The sequence below is a fragment of the Brassica napus genome, chromosome C3, assembly GCF_020379485.1.
Source record: "Brassica napus cultivar Da-Ae chromosome C3, Da-Ae, whole genome shotgun sequence".
NCBI lineage: Eukaryota > Viridiplantae > Streptophyta > Magnoliopsida > Brassicales > Brassicaceae > Brassica > Brassica napus.
The window spans coordinates 21,987,380-22,005,158 of NC_063446.1; the positions used below are offsets into that span (position 1 = coordinate 21,987,380).

A 17,779-nucleotide genomic window follows, 5' to 3' on the forward strand; every position below is an offset into this window, starting at 1 on the left:
CGAAACAACAAAAACGAGTTTTCCGCCGAAACCGGCAAATCGGGTTTTCCCGTCCAAACCGCAAAATCGAGTTTTCCCGCCGAAACCGCAAAATCGAGTTTTTCCGCCAAAACCGCAAAATCGAGTTTTTCCGCCGAAACCGCAAAATCGATTTTGATTTTTTGGCGGGAAAACTCGATTTTGAAGTTTTGACGAAAAACACGATTTTGCGTTTTTTGAGAGAAAACTCGATTTTGTTGTTTTAGTTGAAAACTCGATATTGCGGTTTCGACGGAAAATTTCGTTGTTTAGATTTTGGCGAGAAAACTCGACTCTAAGTTTTTTTTGGTGAAAAACATTATTAAATATTGTATAATAATTGTGTGAATCAAAATAAAAGGGTTAGAATTTAAATCCTGGTCCTATTAGGGCCAACCCTGTTTAAACCCTATTTAAAAAATTAGGGTTAGAGTTACAAATGGGTTTGCAGAGTTAGGGCTAACCCTGTTAGGTTGAGTCCATATTAACATCCCTAAATGCAGCTGGGAAAACTCATTGAAAAACAAATTTGAAACAAATCTCTACACTAAGATGGGACAGGGATACAAAGTTTGAAGGAGCCATGGTGATATGGCTATCTTCACGAGCATCAAACTCTTGATGTACTCGGGTTTATTTTCTTTTGTTCTGTTTTTTGAAACACATTTTCTTTTGTTCATAGTGTCTTTTTTGATGCAAAAAGACACATCCATTGTAAAAAGAATATTTTGTTTAGAATAAATTAAACATTCATTCAAAAAAATATCAACCGTTTATTCGCATTTGCATTAGTGTATTTTTATTTTCCAAATGAACTCACAAACTTTAACATTATAAACAATTTTTTTATTTCTCAAAAGTGTAAAAGCAAACAGTGTTAGTAATTTTATTTCATCAACTGTAAAATCATTATAATGCGTTTTATATATTATATTCGGTTTAAAAAGTTAAAAAGAGCCAAATTAGATGATTATTTTGGTTTACAAAATGTTCAATCGAAATCGAACCAAACAAAACTATCTCATCATATCTTAGGAGACGTTTTTGTCGTGTAGACAGAGAGCATAAACAAACAAGAAACAAGGCTCCAAAACTCTCGGGGCAGACAATATTCTCATTATCCATGATTTTATCCAATGTGATCTGTCTTTTCTTTTGTACAATCTCCAGAATCAATAAGAAGAACGAAAGAAACTCAGCAACTAAGCGCTTCGTATTTAACCGGAATCGGTTGGTTAAACCCGGTCCGTGCAATCAAATTCCCAACCACCGTTAAATCTCTACAAAACACTCCTTTCACCACACTCGCTCTAATCGGCGTTTCAATGTTATTGCTCCGATGAGTTTCCGTCGCGGCGACGGCAGCAGCTTTACGTTGCTTCTCAGCATTTTGTTCCGTCGCAATGTTACTTGTCACGACGGAGTAGCCTCTCTGGATTAGTCTGTATAGCAACAGAGTTGACATTCTCGCCCGGTCCTTAACCGAATCTAATTCTTCTTCGCTCTCGGTTAACTCAAACCGGTCAATAAACGACATTGATCTCTCCGGTTTATGCTTTAAATTAAGCAGCAAGTAAGCTCGATCAAGCTCCGATCTCGAGCAATCGCGTCTGATTCCCATCAGAGCGTAGTAATCAACGTTCCCGGTTTCACCGCTCGCGATCTTCTTCTTCAACTGCTGAGTTTTCGACGTCAAAACGCATAATTTTCCAGGTATTTCTCTGTACCGGACATTGTGCCGTTTCCAAACCGGACCGGGAAGTTTCCGGTCACGTAAAATCGAGTTGTAAAGAAGCTTCAAGTGTTCCAAATCGTGAAGCGAGTCAGGGAAACACCGTACGGACTCGAGCAGCGCGGCTCGAGTTTCCAACGCTTGGAGGCACGACGGCTCCAACGCCAGCGTTTTGTTGCAATCAGCGATTGACTCCGCGATTCTCCCGGCGGATCTGTGCGCCGATGCGCGGTGCATGAAGCACTCGGCGAGGAATCCCTGCGGCGCGGCGCGGCGGCTGTCTAGGATCTTGGAGAAGTGGCGGATCGATTCGGAGTAGAGTCCGGCGTCTAGAGCCGCGAGCGCGGCGGCGCGGCGGCGTAAGAGGAGCTTAATGTGAGATAGCATGTGAGCGACGCTTTCGGATTCGGTTAGCGATCGCGGCTGGGAGGAGGAAGAGACGACGACGGAGGAAGGAGGAGGAGGAGGAGAGGATCCGCCGTGCGCGGGTGAGAAGAGGATGAAGCTGTCGTCGGACAAGGAGATGCTCTGACGGCGGAACGCGGCGGTGGCTAACCGTTTACCGGTTTGGAGAAGGACCATCGCGTCCTCCATAAGGCCTAGGTGGCAACAAGCTTGACCAAGAACTAAATATCTGTAACAGAAAATAAAAGATCCGAATCAAAACCGGGTCGGGTCATTTCAATTAACCAACAACAAGCTTGACCAAGAACTAACTATATGTAACAGAAAACAAAAGATCCGAATCAAAACCAGGTCAACCGGGTCGGGTCATTTCAATTAACCAACAACAAGCTTGACCACGAACTAAATATATGTAACAGAAAACAAAAGATCCGAATAAAAAACCGGGTCAACCGGGTCGGGTCATTTCAATTAACCAACGGGTCAAATTGTTTTACCTCCATTGCCCTTGTTCGTTGCAGTTTTTACTGAGCCCAGCCACGACTTTCTTCTTGAGATCAGAAACAGAGAAGCATTTAAAAGACGAGTCACCGCCGTGACTCGGCAAATCGTTCAGGAGGTTGACCGATTCACGAGACGAGTGCGTGGAAGAGAGCTCCGACGAACCGATGCCGGAGTCTTCGCCGGAGAATTTAAGGCTCGGGATGTAATCGTAGAGCATATCGGCGACGTCTTTGAATCGACGGAGGTAGAGAAGCGATCTGGCTTTGAGCTCGAGAGCGAGTTCGTAGCGAGGAGAGACGGAGAGAGCAGACTCGAGAAGGCTTAGAGCTGATTCGACGTCGTTTGGATCTTTGCTTGCTATTAAATTCTTTGCTTCCTTCATGTATTTGTCAACGATCTGGTTAAAAAAAGACAAGAACGTTGCACGAAGACAGTATCCATTAGATTGATCTGGGATTTGTCTAAAAATTGGAGAAGAAGAAGAAGAAGAAGAACACAAACCTTCTTGTTGCGGAGCCACCAGTGCTTCTTCTCGCCGTAGACCGCCATTGCCGTAACTTGGAGTCTTCGTGAAATAATCAACTTTATCTCTCGATCCGGGAAATTAAATAAATAATGAATATATATATATATACACAGCGAAACTAAAAAAAAATGTCAGAGAGAGAAGAGAGAGGAAAGAAATAGTGGACAACACGAGAGGAGAGAGAGAGAGATGGATTTTGAAAATCATGTGAAGAGTTGAAGTGTCTTAAATACGGAAGAGAGTTGTGTAATAGAAGATGAACACTGGAATGACGGATTTGCCCCATGGACGAAGCTCTTTGGATCCCCTCGAGGGTTCCAAGCTGGCACAATGCAGAAGCACACTATTGCTTAGCCATTAGAGCATATGCATTGGTGTACTTGTATCAGGAGTCCTTAGGAGTTAAAAAGTATTATTTTTTAACTTTTGAATAGTTAAGGATTATTGTCTTAATCTTACGTCCAATAGTGTTATCCAATCAGAAGTCCTTAGGAATAAAATAATAATATATTTTTTAAAAAATTGAAAAAAAAAAATAAAAATTTATTGCATAAAAAAATATAAAAATACAATAATTACTGATTTCATGATTAAAAGAAACATACAACAATTATTAATTTTGATCACCAAATTTGTTCCAAACATTTTCGATTAAATCGTTTTTTAGTTGTTCATGTATACGCCTATCGCGAACATGAGTCCGAATGCCAACCATATTATCGAGATTTGTAGGCGTCTCGGTACTGTAGGACATATCTACCTGAGAACTTCTGCTTCCATCTCCTTCTTCAAACTCAGATATATTGTCTTGAGTGTATCCGTCTCGTTCATATTCGACTATCATATTGTGTAGTATGATACATGCTCTCATAATCTTCCCAACTTTCGTCTTGTCTAATGTAAGAGCCGAGTTTTTCACAATCGCAAATCGAGCTTGCAAAACTCCAAAAGCCCGCTCAACATCTTTTCGAGTCGCTTCTTGACATTTAGCAAATAACTCTGCTTTAGGACCTTGCGGGAGGGAGATAGATTGGATAAATGTTGACCATTTTGGATATATGCCGTCTGTGAGGTAGTACGCCAAATCATACTGGTGTCCGTTGACCACGTACTGAACTCTTGGTGCTCGACCTTGTAAAATGTCATCAAAAACAGGTGATCGATCAAGGACGTTAATATCGTTCAAAGTACCTGGAGAACCAAAAAAAGCGTGCCATATCCAAAGATCTTGTGAAGCTACTGCCTCCAAGACAATTGTCGGTTTTCCGGATCCACGTGTGTATTGTCCTTTCCAAGAGGTTGGACAATTTTTCCACTCCCAATGCATACAATCGATGCTTCCTACCATTCCAGGAAAGCCGCGTATCTCTCCAATATCAAGTAGTCGTTAAAGATCCTCTGGAGTTGGTCTTCGTAGATACTCATCTCCAAATAACCGTATTATGTTTTCTGTGAACTTATGTAAACACAAAAGTGCCGTGGATTCACCAAGTCGAAGATACTCGTCAACTGCGTCAGCTGCAGAACCATAAGCGAGGAGACGAATAGCAGCCGTACATTTTTGTAGTGGAGAAAGACCGGGCCTCCCGGTTGCATCTCTTGACTGACGAAAGAAAGGGACGTCATCTGAAAGGCGATGGACAATATGCATGAATAAGTCTTTGTTCATGCGGAAACGACGTCTGAATAAGTTGGGGGGAAAAGTCGAATTCTCGCAGAAGTAATCATTCCATAAACGTTCGTGTCCCGTTTCTCGATCGCGTTCTATATAAAGACGTCTAACTGGGTTATTGTGATGGGACTCCACTATGTTGTTGTATGTGTCCTCCAAAATGTCGTCAAAAACTTCTTCTAGTCTTTCTTCGAGTTCGTCGGATGAAGATGATGACATTTTGTGTGTTTACTTCGTAATCCTTCACTGAAAATGAAGATTGTTAATTAATTTTTTGTTTAAAAAAACACTTGTGTTGTAAATTTTACAAGTGAAGACTTCTGTTATCTAAATAGTTTGCTAAAATGTTGTATATATTTTTTAAAAATTGTTTAAAATTCACAAGTGAAGACATATTCTTTGTAAAAAATTTTTTTTAAAAATTCACAAGTGAAGACATATGCTTTGTAATTTTTTTTTTAAATTGTTTAAAATTCTCAAGTGAGTTCCATATGCTTTGTATTTTTTTTTTTAAAATTGTTTAAAATTCTCAAGTGAGTTCCATATGCTTTGTAATTTTTTTTTATTTAAATTTGTTTAAAATTCACAAGCGATACACGAAGCTGATCACATTAATACAATCCGAAAGAACCACAAGCCATACATAGATAACAAAGAAACAAGTACCTGCTTACAACTGATACAAAGTGCTGGAGTTATGTCAATACAAGCCGAGGCTTCACGCCAATACAACGGTTTTCAAGTACACAGAAAGCTAAAGAAACAAGTGAACTACAAGTGCTACCTAAACCGAGGCTTTACGCCAACTTATAGAAGTACATAAGGCCAAATTAGAGATGAAAGGACAAGTCATGACAGAGGAACCCGTGAGCTTACTTCACCCGTGAGCTGGCTTCACATGTCCTCAAAATGTGACAAGTCTAAAATGCACCCGTGACCCTGCAAGTGAAATTATATTCAAAACTATAAACATACCTTACTGTAACATCTCAGACATTAGTTTGTTTTTAAGTGATGTTTCCATCTCAGAGAGGGGGTCTTGTTTGGCTATCAAACGTTCTAGGATTTTTTGGTTAGAGAGTTTCTGTTTTATTTCAAACAGGGCCTCTAACTTTGACAACTCAAGTTCCTTACTGCTCTTCTTCCTCTTTAGAACAGCTTTTGCAGCCTTTACCCCGATAGGTCTTGCTTCAGGTTCTCTCACTTCCTCATCTCCATCAACCTCCAACACTTGCTTGCGCTTCTCCTTAGGCCCCTCCTTAGGCAGATAGGTTGAGCACCATTTACTGTCATGCCGGAGCTCCCTCCAAGCATGTTCGAGGTTGAACTTGATGGAGTGGTCGTTGTAGTAGAAGTCCAAGGCAGCTTTCATCACGTCATCCTCGTTTTGACCACTACTCTGGCACCTCAGAGCCGCGTCGTAGCAGCCAACGAACTTACAGACGCCCTCGTTAATCCTCGCCCACCGCTGCTTGCACTGACCGAGCTCCCTAGGTGCTGTCCCAACCAAGAGAGGGCTTGCATTGTAGTAATCAACGATTCTCTTCCAGAAAGCATCAGCTTTCTGCTCATTGCTCACCACAGCGTCTTTGCTTGTGTTAAGCCAAGCCCCAATCAGGATTTTATCCTCTTTGGGAGACCACTTACGCCTCTCCTTAACATTTGAACTCTGGCTACTCATCCAAACATGTTCAGGTGCATCAAGATCAACGGGATTTTGGCTATTGAGGAGGTTAACAAAACTAGGGGTATCCATGGTTTACTAGATATAACTCTGTGTTACTCAACTACTAACACAGAGCCTTTAAGTAGAGGATTTAAAGTTTTCAAGTACACACAAGTTAAAGAAAGGTAGATAGAAATTCACTAGCATTTAAAATTATCATTTAACACCAATCAAATCGGAGAGGTTAGGAAGATAGAAAACATTTTTCATTTAATTTTTCAACTCTTAAAACATTTCAAGTTATCAAATCCGAGTAGTTACTTGGTAACTATACTTATCAAAAACAACAAGAAAGATGGAAGTTGTTACAGTTAGTACCTTTTATATACACAGTGTCGAGGTGAGACACTCCCGCTTCAAGCTTTGGACCCTGCCCCTGATCACACATTACACGAAACAGTTAAAAGCTTTTAAATAACTTAAGAAACACTAAACACAAGCACAAGTATAGAACTAACCCGGCAGACACATAAGCAGGAGAGCTATTACGAGACCACCAATTAAACAACAAAGCAAGTGGAAGCCCGTGGTAACCCCTGAATTCTTCTTAGCTAGCTCACAAACTGTCTCCTTAAGCTTAACCACTTTCTCCTCACTCTCGTTACCTTGGTCCTTGAGCTGCCTAAGTTGTGTCTGAATGTCACTCAACTCCTCCGTAACGGCCACATCCCACCACTTCCAAACATGGCAGTCGTCGTCGTCTACGTTCTGACATGTGAAATACCTTCTCCCTGGATCTCTCGGTGTGTAAGATGTTGCGACTACAGGGTCACCACCACAGTAACATGTCTTCGGGATTCCTTCTTCGACATCAGGTTGAGGAACGTACTGAACAGGGACTTGAAGGTTCAACCTACTCTGAGCTTCATCGGCATACACATCTGCTTCTTCTTGAAGAAGCCAAGTTAAACTCACTTCTGAAGACGACGGTTGGCTATAGCTATAATCTTGGCCCATGATTCCGTAACCTGAGAGAATAAGATGGAAATTAAACATCAATACTAAATCAATCGAAGGAAAACAAAATCGTATTCAAAGCCTAATCAATTTGAATCGTCATCCCCAAATCATTCGAAACCCTAACTTCAATCGAAATATCCCCAAATCGATTTAAAACTGAAAAGAAACCCTAAATCTCGAGGAGAACAACATCCGACCAAAACAAATCCATAAACGAACGATAGGAGGCTTCGATTTACCTTCGATATCACCAAGTCGTCTGTCGCCTCTTCGATCGCCCGGAGCTTTTTTTTTTTAATCTCCTTCGCGTTTAATTTTTTTTTCCCTGAACCAAATTCATCCCGACATCGAACCGGGGAAGGGATGACACGTCGGTAAGGATTCAATCCTTCCAGCCTTCTAATTAAGTTACGGTCCTTAATAAACCGTACTTAATTAAATTTTTTTAATTCTATTTTTCCTAAAACCGCGAGCTAAGGACTCAATAAACCGACCGTTGCGGTTGGTCTTAGCCTACATGATTCCACCCTCATTCATTATTTCCTAAAATACATAATAGTATTAAGTATTAACTATACATTTTCCTTTTTTCACGATAGAAACAAAATATCATTTTATATATATATATATATTTTTTTTTTTTTTTTTTTATGATCCTGGTATCCGAAGCCTAGAGAAGATCCGACTAGCGCCAATGACCGTCTACCGGAGCTTAGCCGGAGAGCCCGCCGAATCATCCAGAAAGGCTGGTGATCACCCCATGTAAATTCCATCAGTGGCCACATGTTAGTAGGCTTCTACGTATTGGGTCCGAAGGTCCCTCAAAATAATCACTTCCCAGCGGCACTCGAACCCATAACTTCCCAGATTGAGTTTAACCACCGGACCACTGACACGTGGTTATCATTTTATATTTTTACAATCTTAACAATTTTTTGTGTATAGTACAACTTCTAAATGGTTGCATGAATTAAACAATGTTACATTTCGGGTTTTTTAATTTAATAATCACCACAAATCTCATTCAAAGCCAAAATACTCGCTTATAATAATTTTTGTTTGTGGTAAAATAAGTGACCAATTGATTGCTAGATGAACGAGTTAGACACCACAAAATCATTTCTCGTAAGCCACAAGACTCATGCTAGTTTTATACTAATTGTTTTTTTTTTGTCAATTCTAATTGGTTGTTACTTGTTCTATTTCAGCAGTTTATGGTTTTTATTTGTTGATATTTTCTTAACTGGAGGAAAAGCTTTCGGCTTTATTTAATCGTAATTTAACTTTTCAATGAATGCACATGTATTATTTATTTATATGGGTACAAGATAGATCAAAAGATGACCTGCTTTGGTTGGCTTTAAAGTCTCTCTCTAAGACAAAAGTAAAATTTTAAATTTGTAGAACGTGACCCTCAATTTTTAGTCGTGTGGAGGAGTAATTAGTATTAGATGACTAGTAGAAAATAAACACATGATTATCTGTAGATGAAAATAAATTGAAATATGAATGAATTAAGGTACCAAAATTGTACTTACTAGTATTCATCAAAAAACCTATATATAGTGAGCTTTTTCTATATTTGTAGATGTATATAAAAAGTAAATATACACAATAAATTTTCAAAGGTACAAAAGTAAATGTTCTCCAACTAACAAGTTTGCTTTTTGCAGTTGCTGCTGATAACTCATGCACGCAACAATTATACCGGTCGAGGTTGGACGCAATAAATTTTCAAACCTTTTTTCTTAATTGAGAGTGAAAATTTATAAGAAGGTGAAAATAAAATAAAATTATAAATTTGTGTGTTGATATTATTTTACATAAATTGAGAGTCTTACACCATATATGTATTAGTTTTAAAACTATAGCCGTTAATATTTTTCTAATAACTGCACATAAAATAGAAAAGTGTTAAATCCTGTAATATTATTGATAATCAATCGGCTAAGGGCAATTTGTGCACTTTGTTAGCTTTCTCCACACATGACAGTACCATTTTTTTTGTCAAATAACAATACCATTAACCCCATAACAAAAGAAAAAACATATTTTCAACAAGGTATTTAAATCCTTTTGCCTTTGAAATTTGTGTAATGAAATGTCAATAAGAAATATAGGTAATGAACCTTTGTGATAAAAAAGGTATATAATAAATACAGCTTCAGTTGATTAAATTGTTTTGACGAAATGAAAATAAATTAACTACATTATACTTTTGCTGACAGAAAATAAAAAGTAATTCAATAAAATAAGAAGGAAATGGTTGCGTTAAAGCCAAGAATATCTTCAACGTGGCATTCTCATACACGACGAGATCACTAAATAATTTACAAGGATAAATAATACTATAAACTAAAATATTCCATCACAAAGAAATCGATAATGTTTTTATTTAAAAGATGACGGGAATAAAGTGAACAAAAGAAAATAGAAAGGGGGGGGGGAATATTTTTACCATCATTTGATGAGTAGACAGATCTCATGGAATGCGTCATTGCTTATTAGTTAACTTATATATTATTTAGAGCCTAATGATTCCATTAAAATGGACTTTTGTTTAATTTTTGGGTATAAATCAATATTGACTTGGTCTTTTATGTTTATACACCTCCCTTTCTTAAGACTTTATATAGTTTTGATGGGGTGTAATTACAATAAAAAAAGAGTTTAAATATTGAGTCGCTTTAAGGAGTAGTTTTACGGCCTAGTGAAGCAGTGATGATCTGAACCTACTTTTGTTAAATTTATTTCTGCACATTGTAAAGATTTTAAACCAAAACCTATTTCGGCAGAGAGTTCCATGTAAAACGAGCATGTTATGTACCACGAGACATTTGTAGTTTCCTTTTATTAAGTAATGAAGTAGCCGTTCAAAAAAAAAAATAACCACGAGACAAATAATTATATGAAGCATGCTCTTATTTCGTAAACTCAAAATAAAACAATTAAGAGATTATTAGTTATATATTGTTATTCTGTTGGTACCCTAGTTGTGCCTTAATGTTGGAAGAAGTACAATCTTATGACCTAACTATATAATTATTGGTCAATCAAATACAAGAGCTCTAGGTATATGATTCGATACCCTTGCATTGCATGCACCAACAATTCTCTTCGGAACATGTTTTTTATTCTGAGAAAGTTAACAAATAACAATGACCGATAATTTTTTAAAAATAATGACCGATAATTGTGGTATTCACAAAATTATTATTATATACAGTATGTATATCTCATATCCTAGGAATAATAAATAATTGTGGTATTATAATAAATAATTATGTATGAGTTTCTATTATGAAGTCTTGAATTGGGCTACAGTACATGAAAAGGTCCAGCAAAGAGTACATAATTGCAAAATAAGATGACAAGTGCAAAATAACATGACAAGTTCTCTATGTATTAAAGAGTCTGCTTTGGTTTCATTCTATACAGACATGTATTCACAGCTCAGGTCTCCAGCTCTTAACCTCATTTCCATTTCTTTTTACTTTACTATTATGTATTTATTTGCTTTATTTATGTGTCTTGGTATGTTGTGATCCGATGATTTCCAGAGTAGATCGTGGTTAAATTGGCTGTAATTGACTAGCAATTTTGATTTACTGTAGTTTTGTGGATCTTGTGTTTACAGTTACAGTACTCCATATATATATATTTGGACAACTATAGTACTCCGTATATATTTATCATTTTCTCCTAGTAGTTACTTAATTAATACTTATTAATAATTAAATATGCATCTCTATCGTAATTATTTTGTCTTCTCTTGATGTACAGCTAAGGCTGCTAGTTCGTGTTGGTGTGCACATAATAGAAGATCCATAACGAAATATATTACTAAGAAAAATTGTGACATGAAACATAATGGTGGTTTTTTTTGTAAACATAATGGTGGGTTTCTAAATTTATTATATAAATTTACATCAAATTAAAAATGTTGGACACAAAGTGCCGAGTTAGAGAGCGAGTCATTAATGTGTCAAGTGGGCAAACACATGTTGTGTTTTATAATACAAACATTTGTTTTCTTAAGTTACCAAAAAAAAAAAACATTTGTTTTCTTCTTCCATAAACGAATATCTAAGTAAATACAAATTCGTTTTGAAGGGAAAATTATAGAGTAAACTAATTTGAACGTTTGATCTTTGAGAAATTTCAGAAAGTTTATATGTTTGATTGGTATGAGAAAATAAGAAAAGTCTCCAAATTAACTACTTACATGTTCTGTCGTTAGCATATGCTATTAATATTAATTATCATCAGCTGTTGGATTTGTATTTTTGTTCGTAGTTGGTAATAGACTAAATCAAATATCAATGCATATGTCAATGTAAAGTAGTATAAAACGATGGCAGATGAAATTGAAAATAAAAACTGATTGGAATGAACGACTTTTTTCCATCTCATTGGATCCCTTCTTATATTTCTGCAGGAAACGGCGAACAGCCGCGGCGTAAGAGCATCATTAACCCTATAATCTTTATGGGTTTTTTAATTTTTTTTTTCCTTTTTGTTTGATTAAAAAAAAATTAATTAAAAGGCGAATCAATCGCAGATCGCCACGTTTCAGTGTGGTCCGCAAACAGTGCAAAAATCCCATAAAGATCAATCCTTATTTTGTTGTTTCTATCATCGGTTTTTATAATTTTCGGTGGAGTCCGCCACTAGTTTTGGTTAAGAAACCCTTTTAAATCCTACGATAATCATGGTCTAATTGTTGTTTGGTGGAGCTTCCTGATTATACAATAAATAACTTTTTATAAAAATAAACGAAAAAATCAGCTATATTAATTTTCAGAACTGTAGGCTCTCTTTATTGTTCACTATTCTGAAAAAAGGTTTAAATTGTGATGGCTGTGTGCATTTAAATTGAATACTGTTTAATGATATTATGTTGTTACTTTCTCTATTATCTTATTTTGTAAATTCAAAGTAGTGTCTACTGAATATATTCAACATTTAATTTCCAAATGCTTTGTTTGTAAAATCTAGATACATATTTTTTTTTTGTCATCAGATACATGTTTATAATGTAGATTTTAATGTTTTTTTTGGTATTTACTACTAATCAAATTAATAGCATATTTGAAATATTGATAAACTACGTGCAACATATATGATATTAATAAACAACTTTACGGACAATGTTTTACGAAATATATTTTTCTCTAATATTTGATTGACGGACGATTTTGTATTTACGACATTCTTGATGAATATATAATATTCACAACATACAATCATAATGAACGGTTGTGCTTGTTGCACTCAAAAACTTATAAACTTTACACCATATAATCTATAAAAAAAAATATATATTCTGTGAATCAAATTTTAAACTTGGTGTAAAAAAATTAAATAACTATCCACTAAATTACGAGTCCTCCCGGAAAAACAGAAATGATATGATGTATTCAGTGTTAACATATATATATATGCGTGTGTGTGTGTGTGAAATGTAATACAAATTGAGATGAATGAAGTATTTGACGATTATATTTATCCCAGAGAGATTAGTCGAACCTCAACCAGTTGCATGTTTTTTTTTATTAAAATAAAATGAAATTTTACATAGATGTGAAAGTAATCTTATGAGTGGTTCCATTAGTTGCACTGATTTCTGATTTATTCGTTAGTTGTACGCAACTATATATTGACTTGACCATAATCGTTTTGTTGTGATATTAACTAAAATCTAAAGTAGTGAGATATTAACCCTTCTGATGAGATCGCATCAACTGGTAACTTGCTGTTTAAGCTATTTAGTTAACTAAAATAGATATATAAATGTAATCTCTTTAATTCTCAATGTGTTAAGAGTGTCAAATGACGAAAACTTGTTGTGAATCCCTAAAGATTCCCTTATCCAAATTTCACCCACATTCACATGATAATGTATTTTTATTATCATGCTAGATCGCTGCATTTACTTTTGGGAGTTTAGGCTTTAATATTTTTGCTCGTCTAGACACTAACTTAACCATAATTAGATATAAGGGGGACTGCCGAGATGATCATGGCCCAGTGGCCATGCCTTGCGACAAAGTTCACCTTGGCATCAAGGGTTCAATCTCTCCTCTGCTCCAATGGAAGGAGCCTCCCCTTCTTGGGGTTAATGGGCTAACGGGCCGGCCCGTTGTGGCCCGAAGTTGACAAAAAAAAAGATATAAGGGAGACTTTTCTGGAAAAACATGGAAGCTATAGGTACACATAAATCTGTAGTAGAGTATAAAAACGATTATGAAAAGACAAAATACTGAATTTAAAATGTTGTTAACAAGTAAAATTTCGTTAGAATAAATTTAATATTATGTTACTTCACTTTTTATATTATCATCGTGAGTATATGACACATATTTTTTGCTTTAAGTATTTTTTGTTTTGTTTTGAGAAAAGACTTAATGTAAAAAAATTGTTTTCAAAAAATTCGTATTGATAATTTTGTGTTTTGAAATCCGTTAAATAAAACTGATAAGAAAATAAAATATGTCAAGGGCACTCGCTTATATATATATACACATTTGCTACAAATACTAATATTTCATATTTTGGCGGAGAATGAACTCTGATTTATCACCAACTATGGGAATTTATTAATGTTATATTTAGAAGTTGCTCAAAAAAAATAATGTTATGTTTAGCATAAGATTTGCAACATGACCAATCATATTTTGGTCAAAAGAACCAATCATATCCCGAGACCATCAGCTGATATGACGTCATGTTGTAGCAAAACAAGATAAGAAAAAGTTGCTCAAGAGGGAGGACACGTGCATGAAGAAGAGCTTTTCACATGTCACATGCAAACACTTTTGTTTCCAAGGATTTTCTTGAATTTTTTTTATGAACTTAAATTTACAAGTAGTTAACTTTATATTATAGTAACAGATGAAATATTTTTTCATACGATTGTCATATATTGACACATATAATATTTTGTTTGCAGTAGCAACTTTGAATCAGAAAATGGAGGTGATGTGCTTAATGTCAATTTTGTTTCTGTTTCTGGATTTAGCATAAGTATCCATTTGGTTGACAGATTATTTGGACAAATTCCATTAAAGGCATTTAAATTTAGTTGACAGAAACGTCATTTAAAAATTCATTTTATAGATTACATATACTGTTTTTAACAAAAAAATGTTTTAATCATATACCAAAATTTCGGCGACACTTATTTGTCATATATACAGGTGTCTTCTACGATCTTATGAAAGTATAAGAAGAAAAAAATCTCTTACATACTTGTATTTACGATGTTTTTTTTTTTTTTTTTGCTTAAATTTGGTTGTATTTACGATGTTTGAACATGCCATACAGACTTTATCCTTTTACTGATTTGATACTTTAAAATTTCTTTTATTGATTCTTTGCTCTAGTCATGATCTCAGCTGCACTCCTTTCTTCCTCCAAGTTTTGTACTTTTCCCTCGGATAATACAGTTGTTGAGTAGTGGAAGTCATCACCGACGATTCCAACTTCAAAGAACCGATAGCGTTACCCATTCTCAGATCAGAATGATCCCAAGTATATGTGTGAATATATACACACATGAAATGGTTTGGTTTGTATTGTATTGAGTTCGTTAAACGGTTCCATCCTTTACTTTATCGATTGTTCATTCATATATACAAACTAAATAGTATATAATAAACGTTAAAATCCAAACATTTTACCTTATTTAAATAGTAGTATAAATTACGAAACATGTAAATGTTATTAAAAAAAATCACTACAAATAGAAACAAACCAGGCAAACGAGAAGCTAAGTTTCACGACATTTCTTACAAAACATTAAAAAAAGCAAGACGAGACAATATAGAAACTTACGATTTAGCCATAACAACACCATGAGGTTGTTGGAGTCTTGGCTTTAGTTTACTTGATGTACTGAGAGAGCCATTTGAAGCCTTCGCCATAACCCATCTTCCTGACGATGCTGCACATGAAAACTTCCAATGGTCTTAAGTTCGAGTCCACTAGATTCACTTTACCCTTTCCCGTGGTGAAGTTGGAGAGGCCGAGATGGTAACGGAGCTCGTCCTCTGATGCAGCGTATGGTATGTCAATCTTGTTTCCTAGGATGAGGAAGGGAACGGTGGCTAGAGATTCGTCTGAGAGAAGTGCGTCCAGCTCCTTTTTCGACTCAGCAAATCTCTCCTTGTCGTAAGCATCCACTAGGTAGACCACAGCATCCACCTGCGAAAGAAAAAAACAAGAGTACATCATCGAAACTAGTGGTTCATAAAACTCTGCCTAGCTTGAATAGGTCGAAGAAACATTTGGAGTTACAGATTCTGATTCTACTATGCTTATCAAAAGAGCTTTATAATCAATCTTCGACTAGGTTAACTACATGATGCGATGAATTACATAACATGAGCAAAACTACAAACCAAGCTTTCACTGGGAAGAAGTGTGCAACATCGATCTCTTACGAGGGGCAGTGATTAGGTGAAGAGTGAGCAGACGAATACACAGAAGTAAAAATCTAAAGATGGCTTGAGTACTCTTGGTTCATAAAAGCTCTAAAAAAAAAAAAAAAAAGAAAAAAGAAAAGATGATATGCAGCATATTAATGGTTCATGAATATATGGAGATACAGATTCTGATTCTACCTAGTGCATATTGAAAAAAGCTTAATAGCCAATCTTCGACAAGGATAAGTGGAAATTACGCTAGAGTGAAAAATTATAAAACATGATGAATTTGCCTATATGGTAAATGGGCAGTAAAAAGATAATGCTCACCTTAGCGTAGTAATCCTTCCAGACCCTGCGAGCAATCTGATGACCACCCAAATCAAAAGCCTTGAACTTGATTTTACCAATGCTAAGTTCTTCAGATGTTGGATGCTGCGTCGGCTGGTGCTGCACCAATCTCTGTTTCACCAAAATTCAAAATCACATAGTAATTGAATCTGGACTGAGCTAACAAAGGACTCAAAGCAGTAAGCAAACAAAGGTTCCTAAATCAAAGTCACAAACTTAGAGAAACTTCTCTATCACTAAAACAACGCATCAAGCAAAATTGAAGATCTATTAGGTCATGGAAGTTCGAATCTAAGATCAAATCGAATCTAATCGAGCAATCCCGAAACAGGATCGGATTAATTAGAAGAGATCGAGATCGAGAGATCGAACCTCGTCTTTCAACATGTGAAGCAAGGTGGTTTTGCCGGCGTTATCGAGCCCGAGGAACAAGATCTTAGCCTCCTTCTGCCATAACCCTAGCGAAGCGAGAACGCCATAGAACCAATCTATCACGAACATGATTCACTCACTCGATCCTCCCAACCACACACCTCAATCGCCAGCGAGATCTTGAGAGATTCTAATTTAGCTTCGAGGTCGAGTAAAGACGAAAGAAGCCAAGGTGAAACATGAAAACGGCAAGCATTGCGGATTCAGAGATCACAAACGTACCCACGTTGGTGCCGAACCAGAGTGTGGCTTTATTAATCCTATACACGCAAGGTCCCATCCCATAAACGTTTGGGCCTTTTAGTCGAAAAGTAAAATCATCTTTTCGGATCCATGTAAAATATGGATTGTTTAATTAGGAGTGTTACTGAATCTAACCGAAATAATTAATTTAATTTTGGTAATATTATATAGTACCATATGTATTTTTTTTTTTACCAACGGCAAATATAGTTTGCTTATAAAATGATCAAACCAAATAAACTGATTAACTAAAATATAAAAGTATATAGTAATATGTTTATATGTATACTAGATATATAATTAATAATATATTGATAATTTATTTTATTGAGAATATAAAATATATATTTTAATAATTATTATTTGGTTTGAAGTTAAGAGTTGTTTTGATTTTTTTTTTTCAGTTTCATCAAATTAATTTTTTTTTTTTACCTTTTTCTATTGACATTATACTGTGTGCTAAATCTTAACTAATAATATTATAATATTAAAACCTTATCATATTTATATTAGGAAATTTATCATGATTTTAGTTACTATTTTTTTTAATAATTATATTCATCTTAATAGTTAAATAAAAAGGAAAATATTCTATTTAAGAAATACTGAAAATGTATTTATGTATTTATAAATCTCATTTTCAATCGTATCAACTAAAATTTTCAAAATATTATAAAAGATACAATTGTGAATTTTGTTATAAAGCAAAACAAAACAAACATGAAACGTTTTCAGGTTCATGATTGATACTATGATGATCATAGTTTTATGGCTGCTGAGTTAG

The 17,779-nt window shown here is 35.5% G+C and overlaps 3 protein-coding genes across 4 annotated transcripts; all 3 read right to left on the bottom strand.

The window, feature by feature from the left end:
- Window positions 1-927: 927 nt before the first annotated feature.
- BNAC03G31080D lies at window positions 928-3,406 on the bottom strand. The gene is made up of 3 exons (XM_013828953.3): window positions 3,161-3,406; window positions 2,653-3,056; window positions 928-2,384 (listed from the first exon to the last, which is right to left on the bottom strand). The coding sequence occupies exons 1-3, from the start codon at window positions 3,206-3,208 to the stop codon at window positions 1,214-1,216; spliced, it is 1,623 nt and encodes a 540-aa protein (XP_013684407.1). The 5' UTR covers window positions 3,209-3,406; the 3' UTR covers window positions 928-1,213.
- A 306-nt stretch (window positions 3,407-3,712) lies between these two features.
- Window positions 3,713-8,111, bottom strand: LOC106384160 (glutathione S-transferase T2-like). Of its 2 annotated transcripts, XM_048751445.1 has the most exons (3): window positions 7,042-8,099; window positions 6,902-6,959; window positions 3,713-5,796 (listed from the first exon to the last, which is right to left on the bottom strand). In XM_048751445.1, exons 1-2 carry the CDS (start codon window positions 7,577-7,579, stop codon window positions 6,940-6,942), a joined length of 558 nt encoding a protein of 185 aa, XP_048607402.1. In that variant the 5' UTR covers window positions 7,580-8,099; the 3' UTR covers window positions 3,713-5,796; window positions 6,902-6,939. The 2 variants fall into 2 exon arrangements, with proteins under 2 accessions (XP_048607402.1, XP_013679623.1); XM_013824169.3 differs by having other exon boundaries at window positions 3,713-6,959; window positions 7,042-8,111.
- A 7,088-nt stretch (window positions 8,112-15,199) lies between these two features.
- On the bottom strand, window positions 15,200-16,992 carry LOC106426518 (GTP-binding protein SAR1A). Its single transcript, XM_013867233.3, has 3 exons — window positions 16,693-16,992; window positions 16,300-16,431; window positions 15,200-15,748 (listed from the first exon to the last, which is right to left on the bottom strand). Exons 1-3 carry the CDS (start codon window positions 16,819-16,821, stop codon window positions 15,428-15,430), a joined length of 582 nt encoding a protein of 193 aa, XP_013722687.1. The 5' UTR covers window positions 16,822-16,992; the 3' UTR covers window positions 15,200-15,427.
- Window positions 16,993-17,779: the final 787 nt, after the last annotated feature.